This window comes from Trematomus bernacchii, unplaced genomic scaffold (assembly GCF_902827165.1).
Source record: "Trematomus bernacchii unplaced genomic scaffold, fTreBer1.1, whole genome shotgun sequence".
NCBI lineage: Eukaryota > Metazoa > Chordata > Actinopteri > Perciformes > Nototheniidae > Trematomus > Trematomus bernacchii.
This window is the reverse complement of record NW_022987812.1, coordinates 70,001-95,966: the sequence shown is the minus strand read 5'-3', so window position 1 is coordinate 95,966 and position 25,966 is coordinate 70,001. Positions and strand designations below refer to the sequence as shown.

The window sequence follows — 25,966 nt, the reverse complement described above, 5'->3', positions numbered from 1 at the left end:
AGAAACGTTGCTGTCAGAAACAATGAGACGTGTTCTGGACGTAATATGGTCTGTGTTTACATTAGCATGCTAACACTCAGAGCTAACCTGTACTGGAGAGAGCATGTGTGAAGAAGCAGGAAATCAAAAGGAAGTCACCTTGTGGTAAACCTGAGAGAGAGAAAGAGTTTGAGCTCCATACTGTTTCAGAGAGAATCCTTCATGTGGTTTGGAACATGATATGGAGTTTAGTCACGGCAGCATTTAGCTGAGTTTCTGCTGGGAGAGTTCTCCTGATGAGATCTACTCTCTCTCTGAAGCTACTGACCCAGAGTCAGCTCTTTAGTAACAGCTGGGAGAGAGGGGGGGGGGGGCTACAAGGATCAGTTTGGGGTTTGGAGCAGGACACTTCAGAGACATGTCCTTAGTAACAGCTGGGAGAGAGGGGGGGGGGGGGCTACAAGGATCTGTTTGGGGTTTGGAGCAGGACACTTCAGAGACATGTCCTTAGTAACAGCTGGAAGAGAGGGGGGGGGGGGGGGGCTACAAGGATCTGTTTGGGGTTTGGAGCAGGACACTTCAGAGACATGTCCTTAGTAACAGCTGGAAGAGAGAGGGGGGGGGGGGGGCTACAAGGATCTGTTTGGGGTTTGGAGCAGGACACTTCAGAGACATGTCCTTAGTAACAGCTGGAAGAGGGGGGGGGGGGGGCTACAAGGATCTGTTTGGGGTTTGGAGCAGGACACTTCAGAGACATGTCCTTAGTAACAGCTGGAAGAGAGAGGGGGGGGGGGGGGCTACAAGGATCTGTTTGGGGTTTGGAGCAGGACACTTCAGAGACATGTCCTTAGTAACAGCTGGAAGAGAGAGGGGGGGGGGGGGGCTACAAGGATCTGTTTGGGGTTTGGAGCAGGACACTTCAGAGACATGTCCTTAGTAACAGCTGGAAGAGAGAGGGGGGGGGGGGGCTACAAGGATCTGTTTGGGGTCTGGAGCAGGACACTTCAGAGACATGTTTTGTATAGATACTGTATGGCGTTATAATATATTGTTCAAATATAGCATAATATGTGACCTTTAAGACCTAGGTTGTGGTAATAAGCGTGCCGGTGTGTGTCTTACCCCCGGAGGAAGCAGCAGCGACTGATGGGTTAGTGGCTGGATGGTTAGTAGTCACTAAAAGCAGCAGAGGCGTCGTGGCAGCGACTGTTTGTTGAGAGGAAACCAGAGAGGGGAGAAAGGAGGAGGCCAAAAGATGGTCGAGGACAGGAGGAGAAATAAGGCATGATTGCATTTTAATATTGGATTTTGACGGTTTTAGTTTGAGTGTTTTGGAGATTGAATTAATCAGTAGAAAGCAAAGAGATGTAAAAGTGTTTAAAGAAATCACAACTAATCTACATGTAGATTTTTCTCAATCATCCAAACAAACAGAGTCTTTGTCTGCAGACAGAAAATCAAGTAAGGAAATCATTGATGTCAGGAGTGTGATTAGCATTATGAAAACATGAGAAAACTAGTGAAGCCAGGCTTTCTAACAAACCAAAGTCATTCCTGATCAAAGTTACAACCTCGTTGCATAGAAGGAAAAATGAACAACAATTTTGAAAACCTATGAATGTTCAGTCATTGCATCAAATATAAATAAACATAACACATTCAACGTTTATCAACTTTCTCTGACGCTTTCTGTGTATTTTCACCGGTATTTCATTTCATTTATAAATAACTGAGTAAATATCTCAATCAATAAATACAAATGTAGTTTGTTAAGGCCTCATTACACACCTTATTGCTAGTATTTATAAGGTTGATTTATCAGGCTAAATATTATCATTCATAAAAGTCCTTTCAATCACTAACAAGGGCTTTAATATTCTTTGAAAAATAGCAATTTGCTGAGGAACTTCTTACATCATGTTTAATGTTCAACCATCAGATCCATGAGGACCCATAATGTTTTAACAAGGATGGGAAATTAACTGCATTTCTGGGGATTTATTCATCTTTTTTCTCTCGCTTCTTGGCTTTGTAAGGACTGTTTTTCCACAGCTGAGGGCAGTTACATACAGAGCGTTCGTAATTTACACGGCTTGTTAGCGACCGTAGAAATGAGTCGTTTGTAGTACCATTGCATGCATTGGTAGCAGCAGCATTTGAATGTAAAGCTGGTCCGTGTTAGCCGTAGCGTCTCTCCAGTATTGGGGCTCTTACCATGCGTTGTGGGGTTAGTAGCTGGGAGGTTAGTGGGAGCAGATGAAGCAGTTGTTGTGCTGCTGGTTGTCTGCAGGGCTACAAGGGAGAGTAAACAATCACAGAATATCAGTCAGGTTAGTCGACATAAGCTGTAGGTACAATATGCACCAAGCTGAGAGCAGGTTGTCACACCAAACATCGTAGGAACACAGCTAAACCCTGGAGACATTTACCTAAAAAACACGATGACACTACGGGGACACTAGTCTTAAAACATGTCAATATTCTAGTGACTTCAACCCCTTAAATCATAGCTACGTCATGGAGATTACAAGCTAGAAATACAGCTCTTTTGAGGGAAACTCAAAGTAGAAACACACCTATTTGTTGGGACAAAAGTCTAAAAAACACATCCACGTTCGGGGGACCTAAAATAGTTCAACTAGTTTGACATGTAGATTTATGCAAAGTTATGGAAAAGCATCACGGCAGCTTACAAATTATTACATGTCTGTTAAATAAAGGGAAATTATCCTAAAAATCTTTCTCAACACCACAATAATATGCGGGAAAAATACAAATGAGTAATTGTATGAGTTGTTAACCTGTTAAGCCCCAAGCCTGTTTTTCAGGTCTCAGGCTCGAAAATGACATTTCCAGAACAAATGACCACACTTCTAAAAGGGGAAAACAGAGCATTGTCTCACGTAATTAGCTACAGGATTTAGTTAGCTTCCTGACCATGTGGCGTGCTGCTACCGAGAAGCTAGCGGGACAGAGGCTAACTGTAAGGCTAGCTTGAAAAGTTGACGTACCTGTATACCAGCTTTTAATTCATTCAATTTTCTTAATTTCTCTTTCTCAACACGGTAAGAATATGCAAAGGAAATATTGAGTTATGAATGTGTTCTAGATGTTGGCTAGCGACAGGATTTTGTTAGCTTCCTGACCATGTGGCATGCTGCTACTGGGGAGCTAACATGGTATAGGCTAACTGTAAGGTCCAGTTTCTTAATTTCTCTTTCTCAACACCACACAGGAAATACAAATAGGTATGGCAGAACTATTGTTTAAACATGATATTGAGTTATGAATGTGTTGTTGGCTAGTGACAGGATTTTGTTAGCTTCCTGACCATGTGGCGTGCCGCTAACTGTAAGGCTAGCTTGAAAAGGTGACATACATTAATTAATTCAATTTTCTTAATTGCTCTTTCTCAACACCACAAAAACATGCAAAGGAAATACAAATGGGTAGGCAGAAATATAGTTTTTAAATGATATTGAGTATGTGTTTAGATGTTGGCTAGCGACAGGATTTTGTTAGCTACCTTACCAGTTGTGGTGCTGCTGGCTGAAGCGTTAGTGGCAGCGCTGATGGTGACGGTGGTGGCAGTGGTTGGTATTACTGGTTAGCACAATAAGTCAGCATGTCAGAAAACAAAGAAGCACACTGTGTTAAAGGGACACGCTCCTGTTCTGTCTGGTTTCAGGACCAATGTCAGGAAGTAGATCAAGCCTTTTTGACATTAGGGGCACAAACCCTAGTTTCCCGGGAGCATCTCGGAGTCGATCTAATTCAACGCTTCTTTGTTTTTGGCACAGAGACACATTTTTTACATAATAAATTACACTTAGTCGAGTCAACTGAGACGAGTGTGCCAACATTATAATACAAAAATAAATATATATTCTTAAAAGATTAAAAAAATTCTACTTTGACTCAAGTACAAGATCTGAGTACTTCTACTTTTACTCAAGTACAAGATCTGAGTACTTCTACTTTTACTCAAGTACAAAATCTGAGTACTTCTACTTTTACTCAAGTACAAGGTCTGAGTACTTCTACTTTTACTCAAGTACAATATCTGAGTACTTCTACTTTTACTCAAGTACAAGATATGAGTACTTCTACTTTTACTCAAGTACAAGATCTGAGTACTTCTACTTTTACTCAAGTACAAGATCTGAGTACTTCTACTTTTACTCAAGTACAAGATCTGAGTACTTTTACTCAAGTACAAGATATGAGTACTTCTACTTTTACTCAAGTACAAGATATGAGTACTTCTACTTTTACTCAAGTACAAGATATGAGTACTTCTACTTTTACTCAAGTACAAGATCTGAGTACTTCTACTTTTACTCAAGTACAAGATCTGAGTACTTCTACTTTTACTCAAGTACAAGATATGAGTACTTCTACTTTTACTCAAGTACAAGATATGAGTACTTCTACTTTTACTCAAGTACAAGATCTGAGTACTTCTACTTTTACTCAAGTACAAGATATGAGTACTTCTACTTTTACTCAAGTACAAGATCTGAGTACTTCTACTTTTACTCAAGTACAAGATATGAGTACTTCTACTTTTACTCAAGTACAAGATATGAGTACTTCTACTTTTACTCAAGTACAAGGTCTGAGTACTTCTACTTTTACTCAAGTACAATATCTGAGTACTTCTACTTTTACTCAAGTACAAGATCTGAGTACTTCTACTATTACTCAAGTACAAAATCTGAGTACTTCTACTTTTACTCAAGTACAATATCTGAGTACTTATCTTCTAATCCACCAAGTTTAGTATAATAACACTAAATGAATAGGATAATAATAAGTACTTCTATAATACTTGTATATTTGACTGATCATTCTTCTGTACTACTACTTAAGTAACATTTGAATTCAGAACTTTTACCTGCACTTGAGTATTTTAAGACCAAAGTATTCAATGAAAAGCATCTTCCTCCACCTCAGCATGGAGAGTCCAGAGATGCTCGTGGAAAACTAACATCAGCGCTGCAGACAATCTTTCAAAGGTAGGTTCAAGCAGCAAAATGTCCATGTTCATCCCTCTGGGGACAATTAGTCCGTTAGCCTCCATACTAATACTAAAACTAGTCTTCTATGTAACATGAGTTATCTAACAATACCATGATGTCACCAGTGTGTCTGTGCTGCAGAAGCACTACCTCTACTACGCCCCAAACAACCTCCACCCCCTCAACTAAAATGCATATTAGGCTACCCAGTTTCCCATTGGCTGGTTATATTGATCGGCTTGGGTAGATATGGTAAAAAGTAGCTTCTGAGTTATTCCTGATGTCTACATTTGATTTCTTAGTGGTACAACATGTATGATTTGACACCAAGATGATTTAAACGGGGCAAGGGAAAGAGATTTTATGGCTAAAAATTACATTTCCAAGACATCGGTGAAAATAGCCGTCTTCTTGGAGTGGCTCACCGGCTTTTTCAGAAGGAGTTTATGCACCAATTGTAATACTTGAATCCACTTTGGAAAGATTTGCCTGGTATGTTCAGTTAGTGAAGCAGATGAAGCCTTACCAGAGGAGGTGGTGGAGGAGCTGGAGGAGGTGGAGGAGGAGGAGGTGGTGGAGGAGGTGGTGGAGGTGGTGGAGGAGGTGGTAATGATGGTTGGGGTTAGTGGCATGCTAGTGGTGAGGATGGTGGATGGAGATGTAGTGATGGGAGAGGGAACTGGAGATCACAAATCATAGGAACCAGACGGACCACACACAGAATGGGTTTACAGTAAAGCCGACATCACTTCATAGCGCTCGTTTTGGGCGTAAACCTTGACACTTGAGGGGCTCTATTCTGCTCATTTTCAGGTTGACATTAGTATTTAAACTCCTTCTGGAGGGAACACAGGGATTTGAGCCTTTGCAGACCATTTACATGCACTAACAACCCACTGCAGGGAAAGGAAAACCCCTAAAAAAACTCTTTAAAGGTGGGGTAGGTAAGTTTGGAGAAACCAGCTCGAGATCGCTAGAATTTGAAAATACACAACCGGAGAAAATCTGCCACTTCCTCACAGAGCCCCTCCTCCAACACACACGAACGCACACATGACCAATGAGGGCACGAGATAAGTTTGTGCACAGATGGAAGGCTGACAGGCAGGTAGGCCATCCAGTTATTTTAGCCGGGCCGGCTCAGATGATTGGTCGTGCTTTTTACAGTACTACAGCTTCCACAGATGATATTTATTTATGGATTTTTTGTCAAAGCACTTCAGATATTCATTGCTATCAGGATGTTAAGAGCATTCCATGGAATATAACAACAAGTGTATCTGGAGCCGGTTTCTCAAACTTACCTACCCCACCTTTAAGACATCCAACGCTCTTGTGCAAATTAAAGGTGTTCTCATCTTTCGCTACCAATTTCAATTCCAGTCCTTTGTTAGAACTAAAAACCCTTATTACCCTAATCAAAGAACGAGAGCTGATTCTCATAAGATTGTGGGAACATCCATTTGCAATTCCTACTTCCTGGATGGAAATAAGAATGATGGAAAGGTTAATTAGCTCATGAAATGCAGGGGTAGATAATGTTTATCAAGTCTCAGTCCGAACTCTGGACTAATTCATCACGACGCGATTAGCTGAGGTAGAAAATGAATAATAGAGAGGTTTTACTTTTGTGAAATAGCTCTGAGCTATTTTTCACAGGTCCTTGAAAAAAGGGCAAACGAAGCACAACTTCAGGTTTTTACGTGCAAGAACTCATTAAGGATAATTGTGTTTAACTGTAAATGACATCCTTGGAAACGTCTACCTTTTAGATACTAGAGGAGCCCACACATTCATTTTAAATGTACTGAAGACGAGGCAAAAATGAGTAATTCAAAAGATAAACCATCAAATAGATGTCTATTTAACGGGGAGGAACGAGTCGGAGGAGAAATAACAGGGTGAGGAAAAGCAACAGGACTGACGTGGTGGAGTGAAACGAAGAAGAAAAGAGGCGTGAGAAGCTACAGATGATGAAGAAGGAGATGGAGGAGGAAGAGGATGCTTACCGTGGGTGATGGCATTAGTAGCATGGATGGTGTTAGTGGAGTCAGTGGATTGGGCTGGGGGGTCGGGAGGGGAGAGAAAGATGCAGAAGATGATGATGATGATGATGGTGGAGAAGCTGCAGGATCAGATCATGATTAACGGCGTGGAAAACACTCGGGAACCAATAGCAACTCTTCGCAGTGTCAACATGAAGTCAGGAGTGAACATCAACACCACATGAGGACTGGGGGACTTGTTGGTGCAGCTCTCGGGTCTTTGACTTTCTGACTTTGGGAGCGACCAATAACACACGGGACACACTGCAAACATGGAACATCTTGCCCAGTATATTTGTCTAATGTCTAGTCAGAATATGTCGTTACACCTGATATAAAACTTAATAACTTAAGTCTTGTTTTTAGACAAGGCATCTTAAGCATCTTTTTAAGTCCAAGTCTCTTAAAAACATCTTATTTTAGAGGAACATCTCCAGCTAACATCTCCACTAACATCTCCACTAACATCAGAGAACAGAAAGCGTCTGAAGCATTTCTGGCTTTTCTTGTTACAAATTCCCTGATTCTGGTCAAATATAGTTCAAAATAAGTTTTTCCAGCTAAATACAAGATGTCATTTTTCTAATTATCGCATCTTTACTTCAAGAAATCTCACCAAGCCATGTTGTACTTGTGCTATCGGCAGATTTGTTCACTTGTTAGACCCCAAGCCTGTTTTTCAGGTTTCAGGCTAGAAAATGACATGCCCAGAACAAATGACTATAACTTCACTTCTAAAAGGGTTAAATTAATAATCTTTTTTCTCAAAGCAAGGCTACATCTGTGAGATGGATGTAGACGTGTCAGAATCAATATAGATGTTTCTGTGTCAGAGTGAATTCAGATGGAACATAGTAAAAAAGTGTAAATTCTTACCTCCGCCTAACAAACCATTACTTATAGTGAAAACCACCCTTGAATGATGGGTTAGTAGCCTAAAAGCTTTAGGAATCCAAAGTATAACATATAATAAGTACCCTATATCAAGATTGAGGCAAAACAAGTGAAAATTGACCTTTTTAGAGAGATTTAGGGAAAAAAGGTCCAGGCGGAATAAGCTTTGGGCACATTTGGGCACATCTGGTTCCATCAGTGCCATTTGACCTTTTTCAGGTACCAGACTGTAAAAATCATTTTATAACATTGAATCATCACTATAGTTATTCATTCCATAAAAAAAAGAAAAAAAAAAAAAAAAAAATTATTGTAAAATGTAACCTGCCATGGATTTGAAAACTGATGTTGTTTATTTGCTATGTTCTGGCTGCTAGCTCAGTGAGTTCTGGCCGTGCAGTGATGAGACCTATGCCAATGGAATCTGTGGAATCTCAGCTTTCAGATGATGTGTTGTTTGTGCAGAAAGTATAATTATAAATGATACTTTTTTGTGAGTTATGAGCAGAAATAGCATTAGTCCGTATTTGCTAAGGGCTCATTGAAAGGCTTCTTGTGGGAATTATTATTATTATTTTTTTCATAGTCAGTTAGCTGAGTTTCTTCCCGTCAGCTGGGTGTGGAACATTAATAGTTTCATAAATGACACTTCAGAGATCCCACTGCTGCTAGCAGATGTAGCATTTTCGGACCCTTCGGCGGGTCCGTGGGGTTTAACAGGTTAAAAGCGAAAACACCTTGTTTTTATTATATATTTACTTGTTTTTGGAGCAGCATGTTTTCCAGTACACTGCATCTGTTTCTGAACAAACTGCGGGAATCTGAGACGTTGGTTACCAAGTGATTGATTGGTTGATTGATTACCGCCAAAAGTTCTGAGATTAAATCTGTGAAAAGTCAAAATTCTAAGAAGCAAACAAAGTCAGAATCTGATAAAAAAAAGGGATTCAGAGAAAAAGTCTGAATCCAAGAATTGTGAGAATAAAGTCAGAATTCTGCCTTGACTTTTTTCTCAGAACTCAAAAGATCAGATCTAAAAATAAAGCGTTAACATGTGACTCTAATCCTCTTCCAAACACACCAACATCCCAGTGAGACAAACCTCAGTCAGTGCCTGGACAGAAAACCAACCGAAAGACAACGCTACGCTAACTTAGCAAAGACGGATCTGGTCCTAAATTCTCATCTTCGACTCGACACTCAATATGCAACCACTATTTCAACTACTGACACCTGATCAGACCTGAACTCTAGTTTATAATAATGTCAACCACGACCGTGAAGTGTACCTGTGAGAGATCTGTAAGTCCTGAGGAGTTCTGTCAATAATCAGGTACGCCCCAAAACTGAGGGGTTTCAACGACAGCGACGGGCTAATAAATAATGCTTCTGTTAATAATCACTTTTTCTAGTAGTATCCAAAAGCAGGAACAGAACAGCTGACCTACGAGCTTCAAAGATTAATTTGTCTGAAAATGAGGTCCTTTTTTTCCTCCATCAGAACCTCCCGGTGGTCCTGCTTGATTTTAACGCCTTCCCATTCAGAGATGATTGAATTTTCCTGAGGCTTTGTTTGCTGAGGCACACCTGCTCTCAGCGGGGGGGACACAAAGCCTGGCGATCAATACAAAGACAGTGGTTTCTCTCCTGCGCTGAACGTGCTCTTTATATAACTCGGTGTATTTCCAGGATATTAACGTAGAACCCAGTGAGAGGCCTGCCCACACCACAACAACTCTAGATCCTGCCCAGCATCTGTGTCTAATATCTAGTCAGAATATATCTCTCCACCTGATATGAGACATGATAACTTCAGAAGTGACACTGCAGAGAGATATCAGGTCTTGTTTTTAGACAATGCTTCATCTTGTTAAGTCAAAACATCTTATTTTGAGTTGTATCTCAGATGAAACACATATTTCTTTACATATTTATTAGAAAATCACCAACCAATCAGAACACAGAACACTTTTGAGCATTTGCTGATTATAATCTAACAACATCTCCTGATTCTGGTGAGATAGTTCAAAATGAGTTCTCCTGCTAATCACAAGATGTGATTTATCTGAATATCCATTCTTAGTTCAAGAAATCTCACCAAGCTAATGTTCATTTGTTCTGTTGGCAGATCTTTGGACTTATTTCAAGTGAAAACAGCTTGTTTTCATTATTATTTAACTTGTTTTTGGAGCAGCATTTTTTCCAGTGCAGTCGTTTATATTCTGGGACACACGCTGGACTCCTATTGGCTCGACTCCCTTCCTCTCATGAGCTGTAAACACTGACCTTTTAGAAAAATGTCCCTCTGAGGCCCCGGTAGCCCAGGACAGTGTGAGAACTGACATTTAGAGAGTGGGGTCCGGTCAGCTACTGTTCTGACCCCCTGATAATGGTACGTTCCAGATCATGTGACCTCCTGGGGTTAAAGGAGCTGGACTGAGGTCTCCTTTGGGTCAGGACTCACCGCTCCGGCTCTAATGGTTCTGGCTGGATGGAAAGTGGCTGAAGGGCCCACCCCTGGGAGCTTTGTTCAGTCAAAAGGTTCTGTGGTTTGTTCCCTCACATTCCCCTCAGGACACAGGGGGGTCGTTTAGAGAACATGGCGCTGACAGAGCCAACGTGTTCTCTGAGGAATAGCTAGAGGCGTTCGACAGCTCCGACCCAGTCTCACGGCATTTCGTGTTATAGTCACGAAATGTAATCTATTGATTCGTGTTCACACAGAACGATTTTAAAAGCAATGTATTTCTATTGGTAGTATGTTTCGTGCCTGCACCACATAATAACAATTTACAAGGAAAGATCAGAAAGGTGTTCCTGAGATATCACATTTAAGAGAAAAGGACAAACGGACAATCGTTTTGTGCATTTGATCAAATCATATTCGATAATAGCATCAGTTGTATTCTCGGGACCTTTGGGGGGACTTCCTTAAAAAGGCTCATATAAAGGAAACCCATCCCAACACAATGTCTCCAGGGCGTTACCTGTCGTCCAATGGGAAGTCTTAATAGGTTTCACTTGACAAAAAGGACCAGAAATAAGTAGAAAATAGATATTTCTTCTCATTGTTCCAGATCTAAGACATTAAGGTTACATATATCTGCAGTTTCAATGTGATATAAAGAACTAGGCTTGATTCTGAAAACACATTAACCTGGAATGAACCTGGATATCTAATCCATCGTGATCTGATTTGGTTTCTAAGTTCGTCACAGATCAAACGGATAAGAGAAAACTGGCTGGCAGAGAACTCACTGCTTCTCTTTGGATAACTTCACACACCGTACATTTCACATTTATATTTAATTCAACACTTAATGTAAATAATATCCTGCTTTAAATTCTAGTCTTGTTTATTTCTTATGTGCAATGCCTTGTTTTGCTTTTGATGCTGCTGCAAACATTTCCCCATTTGAGCTCACTAAAGTATCTCTTATCTTATCTTATATTAGAGCAGAGGTGTCCAAACTGCGGCCTGGGGACCAAATGCGGCCCGCAGGCCATTTTGAATCGGCCCTCAGCTAATTCAAAAAGTATAATGACATATGGCCCATAAATGAACTTGTGCTTGTCATATATTGTACTTCTTAAATACAAATGTAACATATATTACACAGCCCACTTTTCAGAGCAACTGTCAATTCAAGTTGGAAAAAATGTCAAACAAATCGTAGATGATTAAAAAAAAAACAATAACTTAATTACATAACAAGCTTGAAATAGACCCTTCATATTTCCTCTTTTTGATCATCAATCTGAAGTTTCTGTTTTAAGGAATGAGCTGCCAACAGAATACAGTGAACCCTCTGGAGAGCTGTGAGCTGTGTGTTTCTTAAAGCATTCTCAACTATCAAGCATAACTTACCTGCATTTGATAGATTTTGCTGACTTATAACCTATGAGGCGATAAACCTCGAGTGAGCGGCCAGACCTTTGAATGTCTTTCTGTGTGTGGCCCTCGGTGGAAAAAGGTTTGGACCTGTGTTAGTGTGCTGAATCAAACCGAGGTAGTGGATCAAATAAGTATTTTTACGCCTTTGTGTTTCTTTTCAGAGTTGCTGGAGAGAGGGTTCCCCATGCAGGTGTGTTTGTTGTTCCTACCTGGGCAGCCCAGTCCGGGGGAGTCACAGCTGGGAGTGAGGGGGGTGTTGCTGGGCGGGGAGACACCTTTAAGGGGAGGGAAGGAAGGGGAGATTAAACACAGAAAGGTTAATCAGTTAGAGAACGAGGGTTTAATGCTGGGACAGGTAGGAAGGATTTCACAGCGTTCATTTGGACAACATGTTGCCAACTCATTTAGAAAATGTTTTAAGATATTTCTCAGGATAAGTTTGACCTGGCTCTAAATTCAAAGTCAGAGGATCACCACAAGGAGTCATCCTCTGGGGAATATGATTATCTGAACCAAACTTCAATCCCTCCAGTAGTTGTTGAGATATTTCCTTCTGAACCAAAGATAAGGACCAACAGAGCGGTTTCCAAGCAATGCTAACACAGTGGTAAGAGAGGAACAACTCTATATATTGATCAGATATAATGAAAGGACTGTGTTTCAATTCGTGTTGAATCAGTCACAATCACATCCAAATCAAGTGCATGTTACGTGTTCTTCTTATCATGCTGTATCATAGCACCAACTTGTGCAAATTCAAAATAGCTGCGATTGGGATGCATGGATCCACATGTCAGTGCTTTCAGACACACACACCGGCTCACACACACCGGCTCACACACACTGGCTCACACACACTGGCTCACACACACTGGCTCACACACACCGGCTCACACACTGGCTCACACACACCGGCTCACACACACTGGCTCACACACTGGCTCACACACACTGGCTCACACACACCGGCTCACACACTGGCTCACACACACTGGCTCACACACACCGGCTCACACACTGGCTCACACACACCGGCTCACACACACTGGCTCACACACACCGGCTCACACACCGGCTCACACACCGGCTCACACACACCGGCTCACACACTGGCTCACACACACCGGCTCACACACTGGCTCACACACACCGGCTCACACACACTGGCTCACACACACTGGCTCACACACACCGGCTCACACACACCGGCTCACACACCGGCTCACACCCACACACCGGCTCACACACACCGGCTCACACACACTTCACCTCCTCTGAGGCGTTGTGCACACGGGAACGTTTGCGTTTATGCACAGTATGTGCTTTCAAAAAAGTCTTCCGTTCACATGCATTAGTTTCATTTAACGTGTCTGTTCAAACGAGACCGCTCGACACGCTGTAGTACATATGCCAGGACTGTAAGTGGCGCTGTAACTTCCGCCACAAAATACACCAAAAGCAGCGAAGAAGACCCCGGAGCAGCCCTGCAGCAATGTTGCCATGGCTACCCTTCTGTTTATGCCCCGCGGTGGATTTAGCAACATGTAGTTCATGTAATTCTCCATGTCCACTTGTTGCTGATGGTTGTGGTAGAGGAGCTGTAGATGTTACACTAACATCTGTAGCATGGTCAGTAGCAGTAGCACTAGCAGTAGCTACTGACAGGAGGAAGTGTGTGGCGATTGCTGGTATTCAGCGGGATATAGTAATTTCCTCAGCATATGGATAAATGCAACGGGGAAGTTAACTGAAAGAAACTGAATCTGTGGATATTGCATCGACCGACCAAGAAGCACGTCTCCGTGGAGAGGACGCGCTCAGAAAGAGAGATATTCTCTACAAACACCGGGTGAGATCGCTCCTCTGGGACACGCCGGTCCTCTGCCTACAAACATTTCTCTTTTTGCCGCCGACGGGCGCAGGAGCAATGAACAACAATGGCCTGGATTAGGCAGTAAAGACACGTTTGGTGTATCGCAGAGCGGACTGTTTAATTTTGTTTGTGTTGTTTGGCTGGAAAATTGTCAATATAATGGATCAATGCATGAAATCTGACTCTGTTTATTTTGTTTAAGGAGTATATTGGGCGTTAACAATTCTGGTTTGCCTTTTATAATATTATTTCATTCAAGAACCCCTTGTGCGTTTAATTAACACAGCTATTTTTGATAGTTGATCGTTACAGATGGCTACTGGCCATGCTACAGCAGTGAGCCAGGAGAGGTGGGGAGAGGTGGGGAGAGGGAGAGGGGGGAAGAGGGAGAAGGTTGGGAGAGGGGGGGAGGGGATGGTGGGGAGAGGGATAGTAGGTGGGGAGAGGGAGAGGTGGGATGAGGTGGGGATGTAGGGAGAGGTGGGGAGAGGGAGAGGTGGGGGAGAGGTGGGGAGAGGGAGATTGGTGGGGAGAGGGAGAGGGGTGGGGGAGATGGGGGGGAGGGAGAAGGTGGGGAGAGGGAGAGGTGGGGAGCGGGGAGAAGGTGGGGAGAGGCTTGGGAGAGTGAGAGGTGGGGCTATCTATTTTTTCAGGAACTGTCGTTATAGAGGTGATTACACGGACTCGGTTGACCCCCCAGAGAGCTTCGTTTGCAAATCTATCCACCTTGGGACCCGTTATCATTTGTGGGGTCAGTTTCTATCGGCCTCATGTAAATAATAGGGCTATACGCACGAGAAACTATGCAGATACAAGCAGTTTGCTCCTCGTGTAAGCGGACACGCTATAGAGCGGCTGGTCGTCCTCATCTACTCATCGTTCCTTCTCCCACACTCCTCATGCTTTCCTCTAAGCTCATCGTTCATTATCTGCACATATCCTTTTCTTTGGTGCTCCTCATAAAAGCAATGTATTTCTATGTTTCGTGCCCGCACCAAAGAATAACAAATTAGAAGGAAGATGTCAGTTTTCTGAGGCTCTGAGACATTTCTTTTCCTCACAGACGGCAAAAAAAGTCAGACATTATATGATTTAAAATAAAACAATAATCGTGGCTTGATATTGAGTAAGAACATGTTTTTATGAACCACACAGCTTCCGGTCTTCCACGACCCGACCGGACAAAAAGACGTGTTGCAGGCACGAAACATACGACCAATAGAAATACATTGCTTTTTTCATCGTTCTGTGTGAGACGGAAAAAATGTGAAAATGGTGTTGGTGAACACGAATCAATAGATTACATTTATTTTGTGACTATAACACGAAATGCCGTGAGACTGGGTTGGAGGAGGATCTGCTCGTCACGATGTGTTCCTGAACATGGATCTGGGGCAGAGACTTTCTCACAGTGTTTTTCTGAATGCAGAGTTAATATAAATCTCTGCGGGTTGTGGTGGGACGCAGATTGGCTTCGTTTCGAGGATCAAATTCCTCTTCCTCTCAGGGACACTCTGTCTCCCCGACCGTGTGCTAACAGCCAGAAACCAAGCGCTCCTCCAGCACTCTGCACCGTCTGAAATGTAACCCAGAGCCCACACACACTGAGGGAGTGGGAACAGAGGCTTTGTTGAGTCTCTCACACACACACACACACACACACACACACACACACACACACACACACACACACACACACACACACACTGGAATGTGTCTGAGTGAATGTCAGTAAATCGTGGCGCTGATCGGCCGAATGAAGCAGCAGGAATTCAGAGAGCGAGGTTCAGAGGAGGTGAGGACGGAGGAGGGTTTTCGCCCCGTCATGATCCACCTTCCTCTCTCCTTTCTCCACCTTTTGTCCTTCTCCTCTTTCCTCTCCCACTGATCCTCTTTGCATCATCCTCTTCAAAACAGCGTGTGTCCCTGGGTCCTTCTGTCCGTGCATCCTGTTCCTTCGCCTAAGCTGTTTCTGCGCTGATCGTTCTTTCTTCAACTATCCTTAGGCGCGTTCACACCAAGTACTTTTATAATTATTATTTAAATGTGTATCAGGAACACAGGTCATGAACAGCATGAAACATAACGTGCTTTCCACATGTTTTGTTTAGCGTAATATTCGTAAGGGATAATAGACAAATACATTCAATTCAAATACAAATTAAAGTAAGGGAACACATTTAAAAAGTTGATCCTCGTGCTTTGTATGTCTTCTTCGCCCTCTCTTCCACAATGCTCTTATTTATTTCCGCAGTCTTTCTTCCGCTTTTCATTTGTCTTTTTCTACGCTCCTCATATTCTTGTAGGTTTGTCCACTACTCGTTGTCTCTTCCGTACTCCTCATCCTCTCCTTCCCTCTCCTTGCTGTCTCGTCCATGCTTCCTGTGATCAAAGGTTGCTCTGTCCATGTACTGACGGCGTGACTGTCTGGTTATTGTTCCTGGACACCTTTAAAGGGGACCTATCATGCTATATCTGAATAATATAGTGTAGGGCCATACCTATATAAGGCATATTTATACTTTTTTTTTTTTCAAAATACCAAACAGATCATGCATTTTAGCCATGCCTCATTTTGCTCAATTTGACAATTTCTAGCTCTGTTTTAGCAAGGGCTGATTCTGTGAGAACAGCACCACCTACAGGCCTGGCATATGTACTACAGCGTCTCCAGCGCTTTCGAACGGCAATGGCCGTGGCTGTCTCCTCCTGATTGGTGGAGTTGGCCCAATAGCCGTAGCGCCACCGTCCTGACGTCAGGACAGTGTTCAAATCTGGATCAGTTTTTATCAGATCCGTTGCAGCCCCTTTTTTAGAGATTTGGGTATGGAGGAAAATAGAGAGGGTTGTGTTTTCTGACACTTGGTGAGTTCCCTGGAACACCGGGGACACATATTCAAGTAGAAAAGACGTACAAAAGTGCATTTTGCATGATAGGTCCCCTTTAAGGTGCGGTCAGACAGAAACCATCAACACATAGAATCAAACGGTACTTGAATTTGTTCCTTTTTGTTCCCAGATCTAGAAACCCCTACCATTAACATACATCCCTGAAGAGATGAAGAACCGCCGCCCTGTCGCACACGTTACTGATGTGTCGCCCTCTCTCTGTGGAGCAGTTTGTACTTGAACAGAATAGATTCTACTTAATGGTGGCACTGCATGCATTTGGCTTTCCCCTGTGAGCAAACCCAGCGCAGTGTCTCCATTAAAACCAATTAGCACTGGTCTAACGCTGGGTCCCAGTCTACCCCCCCCCCCCCCCCCCCCCCCCCCCCTCTTGTCCCCTGCTCTGATATCTTCCTGAGAGCAGCTTGTTGGGATGATTAGAGTCTTTGTGCCGAGCTCTCAGCGGGAGAAAGGAGCCAGATAAAGAGAAGCACCGCTGATATAATTGATCTATTCATTCTGCACCTGAAGGCTCAAATGTAGTCATTACTGTCAAAATATAGATTTCATGTGCAAGACTACAAGCACACGTGTACGTGTTTTTACAGACGAGACTAACCACCTACGCACAAGCAGCTGAAATTCAATAAAATGATTTATTTTAGTGTAAAAACCTTTATTTTCCAGCCAGCGTGCTTCCTCTTCATCGCGGGGTCACAGCAGCTGATAATGGATGTAATGACTCCTTCAGTGTGAGGAGTGGAAACACATGTTGATTGATCTGGGTCGTAGTATTACTCTGCAGCATTTTCATATAAACTAAGAGGGAGAAGCATCTTGTTTTTAGACGGCACAGAGACAAGAAAATAAGTGTCTCTTAGTGGCGAGGGATTAATTACCCGCCTCCTGGTTCTACTCCCAAGACGCCGGGTACCGACACCTGGGGCTTTGACGTCTGGATACCGATGCAACGGGACAACGTCTTATTGAGACACAAGGTGTTTTCAGCTGAATCCAATGTACAGCCATCAACGTCAGGTCAAACTAATCATTTTCACAGCAGAAAACATGCCGTTATTTCGGTATTTGTACTATAATAAACAGCAATTGTCAGATTCTACGGTGGCCAACAGGTGCCAACGCGCTAACAGCTCTTCCATCAGGAGAAGCAGCTTCAGAAAGGATGCAGACACAGAAACCCAAATGTTCCACACGAAGAAACATCTTCAGCAACTTGACAACACATGCAGCATTTAGAGAACGTGTGTGTGTGTGTGTGTGTGTGTGTGTGTGTGTGTGTGTGTGTGTGTGTGTGTGTGTGTGTGTGTGTGTGTGTGTGTGTGTGTGTGTGTGTGTGTGTGTGTGTGTGTGTGTGTGTGTGTGTGTGTGTGTGTGAGAGTCTGAGCGTCCATCTTACCCCTCTGGCATCATTAGGAGATGAAAGACACATGTAAAGTCTCTTACAGTCAAAGAGTTAAACACACAGTCCATACCTAATGAAGCAAGGACACACACACACACACACACACACACACACACACACACACACACACACACACACATGCAGGCGCCTCATTAGCAGACCACTGCAGGTCCGGTAGCCTCGTAAAGAGAAAACATTTTCAAGGTAAACAAATCAAACACACCTCGGCGTGTTGAGAGCAAACAGGAAATAGAAGAAATGTGACGTAGCTCCGAGGTGTCGGCCGAGCCTGCAGACATGTTGATGATGAGTAATTTGAGCCATAATTTCCTACTTTAAGGTCGGTAGTTGGTAGTTGGTAAATGTTTCAGCAGCGTGTAGCAACATATGCCCACACTACAGATCTGTTTGGAAATGGCCGTACAGTTCAGTGTGGGCTTTATCGTCTGCTCTCCTGTAAGGAAAGGTCTGTTCAGTTTCTGTGGTTGAATGTCACGAGCACTGCAGGACATCTGTGTCCTCTCCTTTCATTTGTAGTGAAATGTTAAGATGGTACTGACCACATTTTAAATTCAAAATGGCACCGGAAACGTGCGGAACATGGCCAAGAGTTGCTCTTAAATTCCCAAATAGCCGACTTCCTGTTGGGTTTACGACATGTCTCCAGGAGGCTTTTCTGTGCGTCTCACTATGCTACATATATCATCCAAATGTAAAACGTCTAGGTGAAACCTGAGCGAGGGGCTGCCTTTTTGCAATTTTGTAAGGGGGCGCGAGAAACAAATCCCTTTTGGTAAACGTTAAGGCCTTCAAAACAGCGATTTATCTTTAGGAAACAATACATTTTTGTCATAGTTTGAAGGATTTGTGTTTCCATTCAAATGATGAGGTTCCTCTACATCACTGAGACAATTAGCCTATATCAAATAAAGAACTTTATTAGAAGAGTTACCTGGTTATTGAACCTGGAAATGTTCTCTAGATGACGTTTCTAACACAACGAGAAGACATTTTTACTGAAAAGTGTCTTCACTACTTCCCTACTCCCTTATCTTTCTTACAGTGCAGACGCTTTTCCGCTTGTTCTTGCCTCTGCTTACTTTTTATGCTGATTTTCCTATTCTTATTCTCTGAAAACTTCGAGCAGCGGCTCCTGGACATTAACTTATCACTGGGACAGTTATTCTTCGTAAATAGACGGAGGGTTTCAGCCATATTTCAAAATGTTTACGACGACCTCAGTCTTACAGTAGCGTGGCCTAGCAACAGCTAAAGCCTAGTACTGCATGCTATTTAGCTTAAGCTAGTTGGTAGCAAAATGCCTCCGTTCTCTACAGATGACTTCCACAAACTTCTACAGAAGATGGCTGTGTTGGAAATGAAAATGCAACGGTTGGAAGTTAACGTGGAAGTGAATGGACTATGTTGTGGGAATAACACCACTTTACCAGTGTTGCAAAATAATGGAAAAGGGTATGCTAACTCACAGCTAGTTAGCAGCTACAAGGTTTCCAAGGAACAGGAGGGCTGTGTACCGGGTAATAAATCTACAAGTGGTAGTCCTCCCTGGAACTCTCTGGGTGCAAAGCCTAAGAGTAAATCATTTCCATGGGATTTGGGAGGACGAATAACAGGCAGAGCCTAGCACTCTGAAATCTGTGATGCGACCGGCTGGCCTGCATTGTTATCACCCAGGAAGAGTGCCTCTTCAACCCCTATTCATACTAGGAAACAGCCGTGGACAGCTGCTAAAGGGAGAACTACAAACAATCCTCCTAAACCACCAAGTGTGCCAATCCAGAACAGATACGCTCCGCTGACCGAGAACCGGAGATCTCTTTCTGATGACCTGGATAACCTGTCCTCTTCACACAGCAGGGTAAGGACCAATAGCTACTCAGTAAAAGGCTAGAGGGAAAGCTAACGGCTGGGCCTGAAACTCTGATTGTGGGTGACTCTGCTGTAAGAGATGTAAAAGGTCTGTGTAGTAAGAACAACACCAAAGTACTCTGTTTTCCCAAGAATATGGTCTCCGACTTGGCTGAGAAGATCCTGCATATTGGGGCTGAACATCCGACTGTGAAGAATGTGGTACTACATATTGGAACAAATGATGTTGTGAAGTCAGAAGCGCTGAAAGAAGACTTTAAATGTCTGTTGGAAACTGTCAGCTCTCTAAATGCGGAGGTGTTCATCAGTGGCCCTCTACCGCCAGTCAGAAGAGGAGTGGAGAGATTCAGCAGACTGTTTGCATTGAACATGTGGCTTTCAGCTGCCTGCACTGACCATTCTGTCCATTTTATTGACAATTTTAACTTTTTCTGGGACCGCAGACATCTTTTTAAGGCAGATGGAGTTTGCCTGAACAAGTCAGGAGTGAAATTGTTTATCTCTAACATATTCAACTGCCTGCATCAGCAATCTGTTCCCTCTGCCAAGGACAAGCGGCAAGAGGAATCAAAACAGGAGAAAGACACAACACATCGCGCAGAAAACCTTGAAGAAGTATCACTGCACCCGCCTGAGGAATGTTCTGATTATGGGAGACCTATGACACAAATGGAGGAGTCTCCACTGCCCGTCACCCCCCCTGTCAACGCCTTTGAGGATACTCTTCATTCATCCCCCAGCTCTCTCTACTCTCCGCTCACCCTTTCACCCTCGCCCTCCCCCCTGGAGTTCGATGACCGCATGAAGGCGAGATGCAGGGTTGGCAGCATGTCCTTTACCCCCGCCCCTCAACGACGCCCACCAAAATCACCGAAGACAAGCCTACGTCAACCACCTCCCCCCCCCTGGCAGCATGTCCTTTACCCCCGCCCTTCCACAACGCCCACCAAAATCACCGAAGCAGAGACGTGCACCATCTCCCCCGTCTTCATCACCGTGCCTACGTCAACCACCTCCCCTCCCTTCAAGAAAGCATCTGCAGTCTCCGAAGCCTGATAAGGATGTGTGTGTACAAAACGCAACAAACTATTTCTGATATGTGCTGGGTCCAGGCTCAAGGGCATATGGCACTCTCAACTCTTTCCAGCACATGCCGGGGCCCTGCCTGCCAGTAGCTTTCCCGATATCTGTGTTGATAGGTAATAGATTAAGAGCGGTAAATCAGCTTAGAAACAGGAAGTGCTCAAACGTTTGTGTGAGGTTATCAAATTTAGCAGTGATTCCATGTCAGCCACAGCTTGTCACAAATGTTTTTACTGATAGTGTATTTAACAAACTTAAACTAGCTTTATTAAATGTCAGGTCTTTGGCAGGAAAAACATTTTTAATCAATGATTTTATCACTGAGCACAATCTGGATTTTATGTTTTTAACGGAAACTTGGATTGAACAAAATAACAGTGCAGCTGTTCTTATCGAATCAACCCCTCCCAACTTTAGTTTTATGAGTCAGGAAAGAATGCATAAGAAAGGGGGTGGAGTTGCTATTTTGTTCAATGATTCCATTCAATGCAGGAAGACATCTTATGGGGACTTTGCTTCTTCTGAATATGTGGCCCTTCAGCTGAAATGCTCCTCTCGAGCTCTGTTCCTAAATATCTATAGACCACCCAAATACTGTGCAAGCTTTTTTGATGATTTTACTGAACTGCTGTCTATAGTGTGTATTGACTTTGACCGTTTAGTCATTGTTGGTGATTTTAACATCCATGTTGACAACCCCCAGGACAGAGGGGCTAAAGAACTGTGTTGTGTTCTTGATAACTATGGACTGACTCAGCATGTGGCGGAGCCCACGCACAATAAGGGGCACACTCTGGACTTAATTATCTCAAAGGGTCTGAATATCTCAAAGGTTGTGGTGACTGATGTTGCACTCTCTGATCATTCCTTTGAGAGCTCTATTTCTGTTCACAAAAATGTTCAGAAAGAGGTAACCACAAAGCGATATTTAACAGAAAATACTAGGGAAATGTTTACTCATAATTATTCATCCACACTTGCCCCTGCTAACATCTCAGTAAATGAGCTAGTAGATCATTTTAATTAAAAAATTAAAGATGTTATAGATGCCATTGCTCCAACGAAGGTAAAGGAAGTGATTGGCAAGAAAGATCTCCATGGAGAAAGGCCATGACCGTGAGAACAGAAAAAAGAGAGTGTCGAAAAGCTGAACGTAGGTGGAGAAAAACAAATCTCCAGGTTCACTTTGAAATCTATAAAGAGAGACTTGGCCTTTATAATTTGGAATTGAAAAACGCACGACAGTCTTTCTTCTCTGACATCATTACCAAAAACAAAAACAACGCACGTGCCTCGTTTGCTACCGTCGACAGACTAACTAACCCCCCAGTGTCAGTAGCCTCTGAACTTCTATCCACCAGGGCGTGCAATGATTTTGCCTTCTTCTTCACTGACAAAATTCAGAACATCAGACAAGCAGTCAGTGCCTCTGCATCAGGTACAGCAGGTGTGTTGTCCCTATGTCCACCTAATATCAATTCAAACACCATGACACAATTCCATCAGATTAATGATAAAAACTTAGAGGACATTATTCAACTTCTGAAATCCTCCTCCTGCTGCCTTGATATTATTCCAACAGGATTTTTCAAAGATGTTTTTCCTTGCATGGCCTCAGATCTACTTCATATAGTAAACACATCTCTTCACTCAGGTATTTTTCCAGAGGCCCTGAAAACTGCAGTCATTAAACCGCTCTTAAAAAAGAATAATCTAGATGCTTCAGTAATGAACAATTACAGGCCAATATCAAACCTGCCATTTCTAGGTAAAATCATTGAAAAAGTTGTATTTCAACAGTTGAGTAACTTCTTGCATTTAAATAACTCTTTGGATGTGTTCCAGTCAGGCTTTCGTCCAAACCACAGCACTGAGACTGCTCTTGTAAAGGTCTTCAATGACATCCACTTAAACACAGACAGTGGCAGAACTTCAGTGTTAGTATTATTAGATCTCAGTGCTGCATTTGACACTGTTGACCACAACATATTACTAGACCGACTAGAAAACTGGGTGGGACTTTCGGCAACAGTTCTAAATTGGTTTGAGTCCTACTTAAAGGACAGAAACAACTTTGTTTCTAAAGGTAAATACACATCTGAGTTGACAAATATGACATGTGGGGTACCTCAAGGCTCCATATTGGGGCCTCTTCTCTTTAACATCTACATGCTACCACTGGCTCAGATAGGGAAAAACAACAAAATAAGTTACCATAGCTATGCGGATGACACACACATTTACGTAACAATTTCACCAGGAGACTATGCTCCAATTCCAACACTGAGTAAGTGCATTGAACAAATCAATGACTGGATGTGTCAGAACTTTCTCCAATTAAACAAAGATCAAACTGAGGTAATGGTTTTTGGAGCCAAGGCAGAACGTATAAAAGTTAGCGCTGAGCTTCAGTCTGCAATGTTCAAAACAACAGATAGAGCCAGAAATCTAGGTGTAGTCATGGACTCTGACCTGAGTTTCAACAGTCACATTAAAACAGTTATTAAATCAGCCTACTATCACCTAAAGAACATATCTAGGATTAAAAGACTAATGTCACAGCAGGATTTGGAAAAACTTGTCCATGCTTTTATCTTCAGTAGACTGGACTACTGCAATGGTGTCTTTACAGGTCTCACTAACACATCTATTAGAAAGCTGCAGCTAATTCAGAACGCTGCTGCTCGAGTCCTCACTGACACTAAGAGAGTGGATCAGTCCTGTTCTGAAGTCTTTACACTGGTTCCTCACTGACACTAAGAAAGTGGATCACATCACTCCTGTTCTGAAGTCTTTACACTGGTTCCTCACTGACACTAAGAAAGTGGATCACATCACTCCTGTGCTGAAGTCCTTACACTGGCTTCCTGTGTGTCAAAGAATAGATTTCAAAATATTGTTGCTGGTTTATAAAGCTTTGAATGGTTTAGGCCCAAAATACATGTCTGACCTCCTGCTAAATTATGAACCATCCAGAACTCTCAGGTCTTCAGGGACTGGTCAGCTTTCTGTCCCCAGAGTCAGAACTAAACATGGAGAAGTTCAGTTATTATGCTCCAAATATCTGGAACAAACTCCCAGAAACCTGCAGGTCCGCTGCAACTCTTACTACTTTTAAATCCAGGCTGAAGACTTTTCTTTTTGCCGCTGCTTTTAATTGAACTATTCACATCTTAAACTGCACTGTAACTTTTAACTTTTATCCATGTATTTTTTCTTTTAATGTTTATTTTATTATCTTTTCTTTTTAATGACTGATTTTAAATGCCATTTTCATAATGTCTTCCATTTTTGTAAGGCACTTTGAATTGTCTTGTGTTGAAAGGTGCTATATAAATAAACTTGCCTTGCCTTGCCTTGCCTTGCCTTGCCTTCACTGTCAGCGTTTGTTTACTACAAGGCAGTCCTCAGCTCTGGTCCAGATTGAACTCATGGCATTTGGGATTTATACTACAGTAGGTGCTAAACAAAAAACTAGGGGATTCACCTTTAATGCAGCGTGCTATAAAGTGCAAATGGAGCTCAGTTTGAACTCTGAACAACTTGTTATTCCTACGGCTGCAAACTATCCCCACTATTTTTACTGCAGCTGAGCAAAGACCAAATGTGATCATTAGGATTTTATAAAACCGTGTCCTTGGCGCAGCAGCGTATAGGAGCATGAAGGTTTTATTAAACGCAGTAAATGAACCTCAAAGCCAGCAAAGAGAAACAAAACTCCATCAGCCAGCAGCCGTAAACCTCCCAGCACTGAAGAACGGAAAATGTACACGGCTGTAAAGTCTCCCGTCAAAACAACAAAGCTGGCTTCAAACACGACCGTTAGGATCCTGCTGACGTTCAGGATCATAAAGCTGGACAACTGTCTCTGAGTTAGTCGTCTGGAAGTGTTTGTCTGTATGTCTGAAATGACTAGGTTAGCTACGTTAGCTAGCTAGCTTACAGCAGATCTTCAGTAACATCAGAAGGAGTCATGTGATCACATTGATACTAAGCTTTACTCGTTGTGTTTGAGCTTCTCCAGCGTTTTGTATTTGCAGCTTTTAGTAAATGCTGCGCATGTCTCCTCAAGTTGCTGAATGTTCTCTAAATGCTGCATGTGTTGTTGCTGGAGATGTTTCTTCATGTGGAACATTTGGGTTTCTATATCTGCATCCTTTCTGAAGCTGTTTCTCCTGATGGAAGAGGATTGAGACGTTGTAGCACGTTGGCACCTGTGGGCCACCGTAGCCTGATGTTAACCCTCTGCACCAAGACAACCTGTGAACTGTTTGTGGCACGGCATCCTTCTTTGTCCCTGAGCAGCAGATGTCTTCTGATTTAAAGTCAATATTTCACCTTTTGTTTTGCCAAACTAATCTTGTGTTTGCCCCCCCCCCCCCCCCCCCCCGCTCCCCGGCTCCCTGCAGGGATCCAAGTTCATCTCATGTTTATTCATCACCGTCTGTAATCAATGCAGTCGAGCAAGCAACATTTTGGGCAGTCTTCATGCAGTCTGTCCAATCTCCTGCTAAATTAAGCTCAGGAAATAGAGAAAGGGTTCTTCTCAAGATCTCAGCATCTTTTCAAGAACTTAAAGTGGACCTATCATGCTATATTTGAATAATATAGTGTAGGACCATACCTATATAAGGCATATTTATACTTTTTTTTTTTTCAAAATACCAAACAGATCATGCATTTTAGCCATGCCTCATTTTGCTCAATTTGACCATTTCTAGCTCTGGGCTGATTCATTGAGAACAGCACCATCTACAGGCCTGGCATATGTATTACAGCGTCTCCAGCGCTTTCGAACGGCAATGGCCGTGGCTGTCTCCTCCTGATTGGTGGAGTTGGCCCAATAGCCGTAGCGCCACTGTCCTGACGTCAGGACAGTGTTCAAATCTGGATCAGTTTTTATCAGATCCGTTGCAGCCCCTTTTTTAGAGATTTGGGTATGGAGGAAAATAGAGAGGGTTGTGTTTTCTGACA

General features: G+C 42.8%; 1 protein-coding gene across 8 annotated transcripts in view; it reads right to left on the bottom strand.

Moving 5' to 3' along the window:
• adgrg6 (adhesion G protein-coupled receptor G6) overlaps positions 1-25,966 on the bottom strand; it is a 113,904-nt gene that overhangs the window by 49,686 nt on the left and 38,252 nt on the right. For 5 of the 8 annotated variants that reach the window (XM_034150919.1, XM_034150915.1, XM_034150917.1 and 2 more), the window contains 6 exons: positions 12,044-12,109; positions 7,010-7,063; positions 5,527-5,679; positions 3,511-3,582; positions 2,194-2,271; positions 1,102-1,185 (listed from right to left, as the gene is read on the bottom strand). In XM_034150919.1, the coding sequence (XP_034006810.1) occupies positions 1,102-1,185; positions 2,194-2,271; positions 3,511-3,582; positions 5,527-5,679; positions 7,010-7,063; positions 12,044-12,109 (507 nt within the window). The remainder of the gene's footprint in view (positions 1-1,101; positions 1,186-2,193; positions 2,272-3,510; positions 3,583-5,526; positions 5,680-7,009; positions 7,064-12,043; positions 12,110-25,966) is intronic. The other 3 variants (XM_034150921.1, XM_034150922.1, XM_034150918.1) reach the window with 2 other exon arrangements.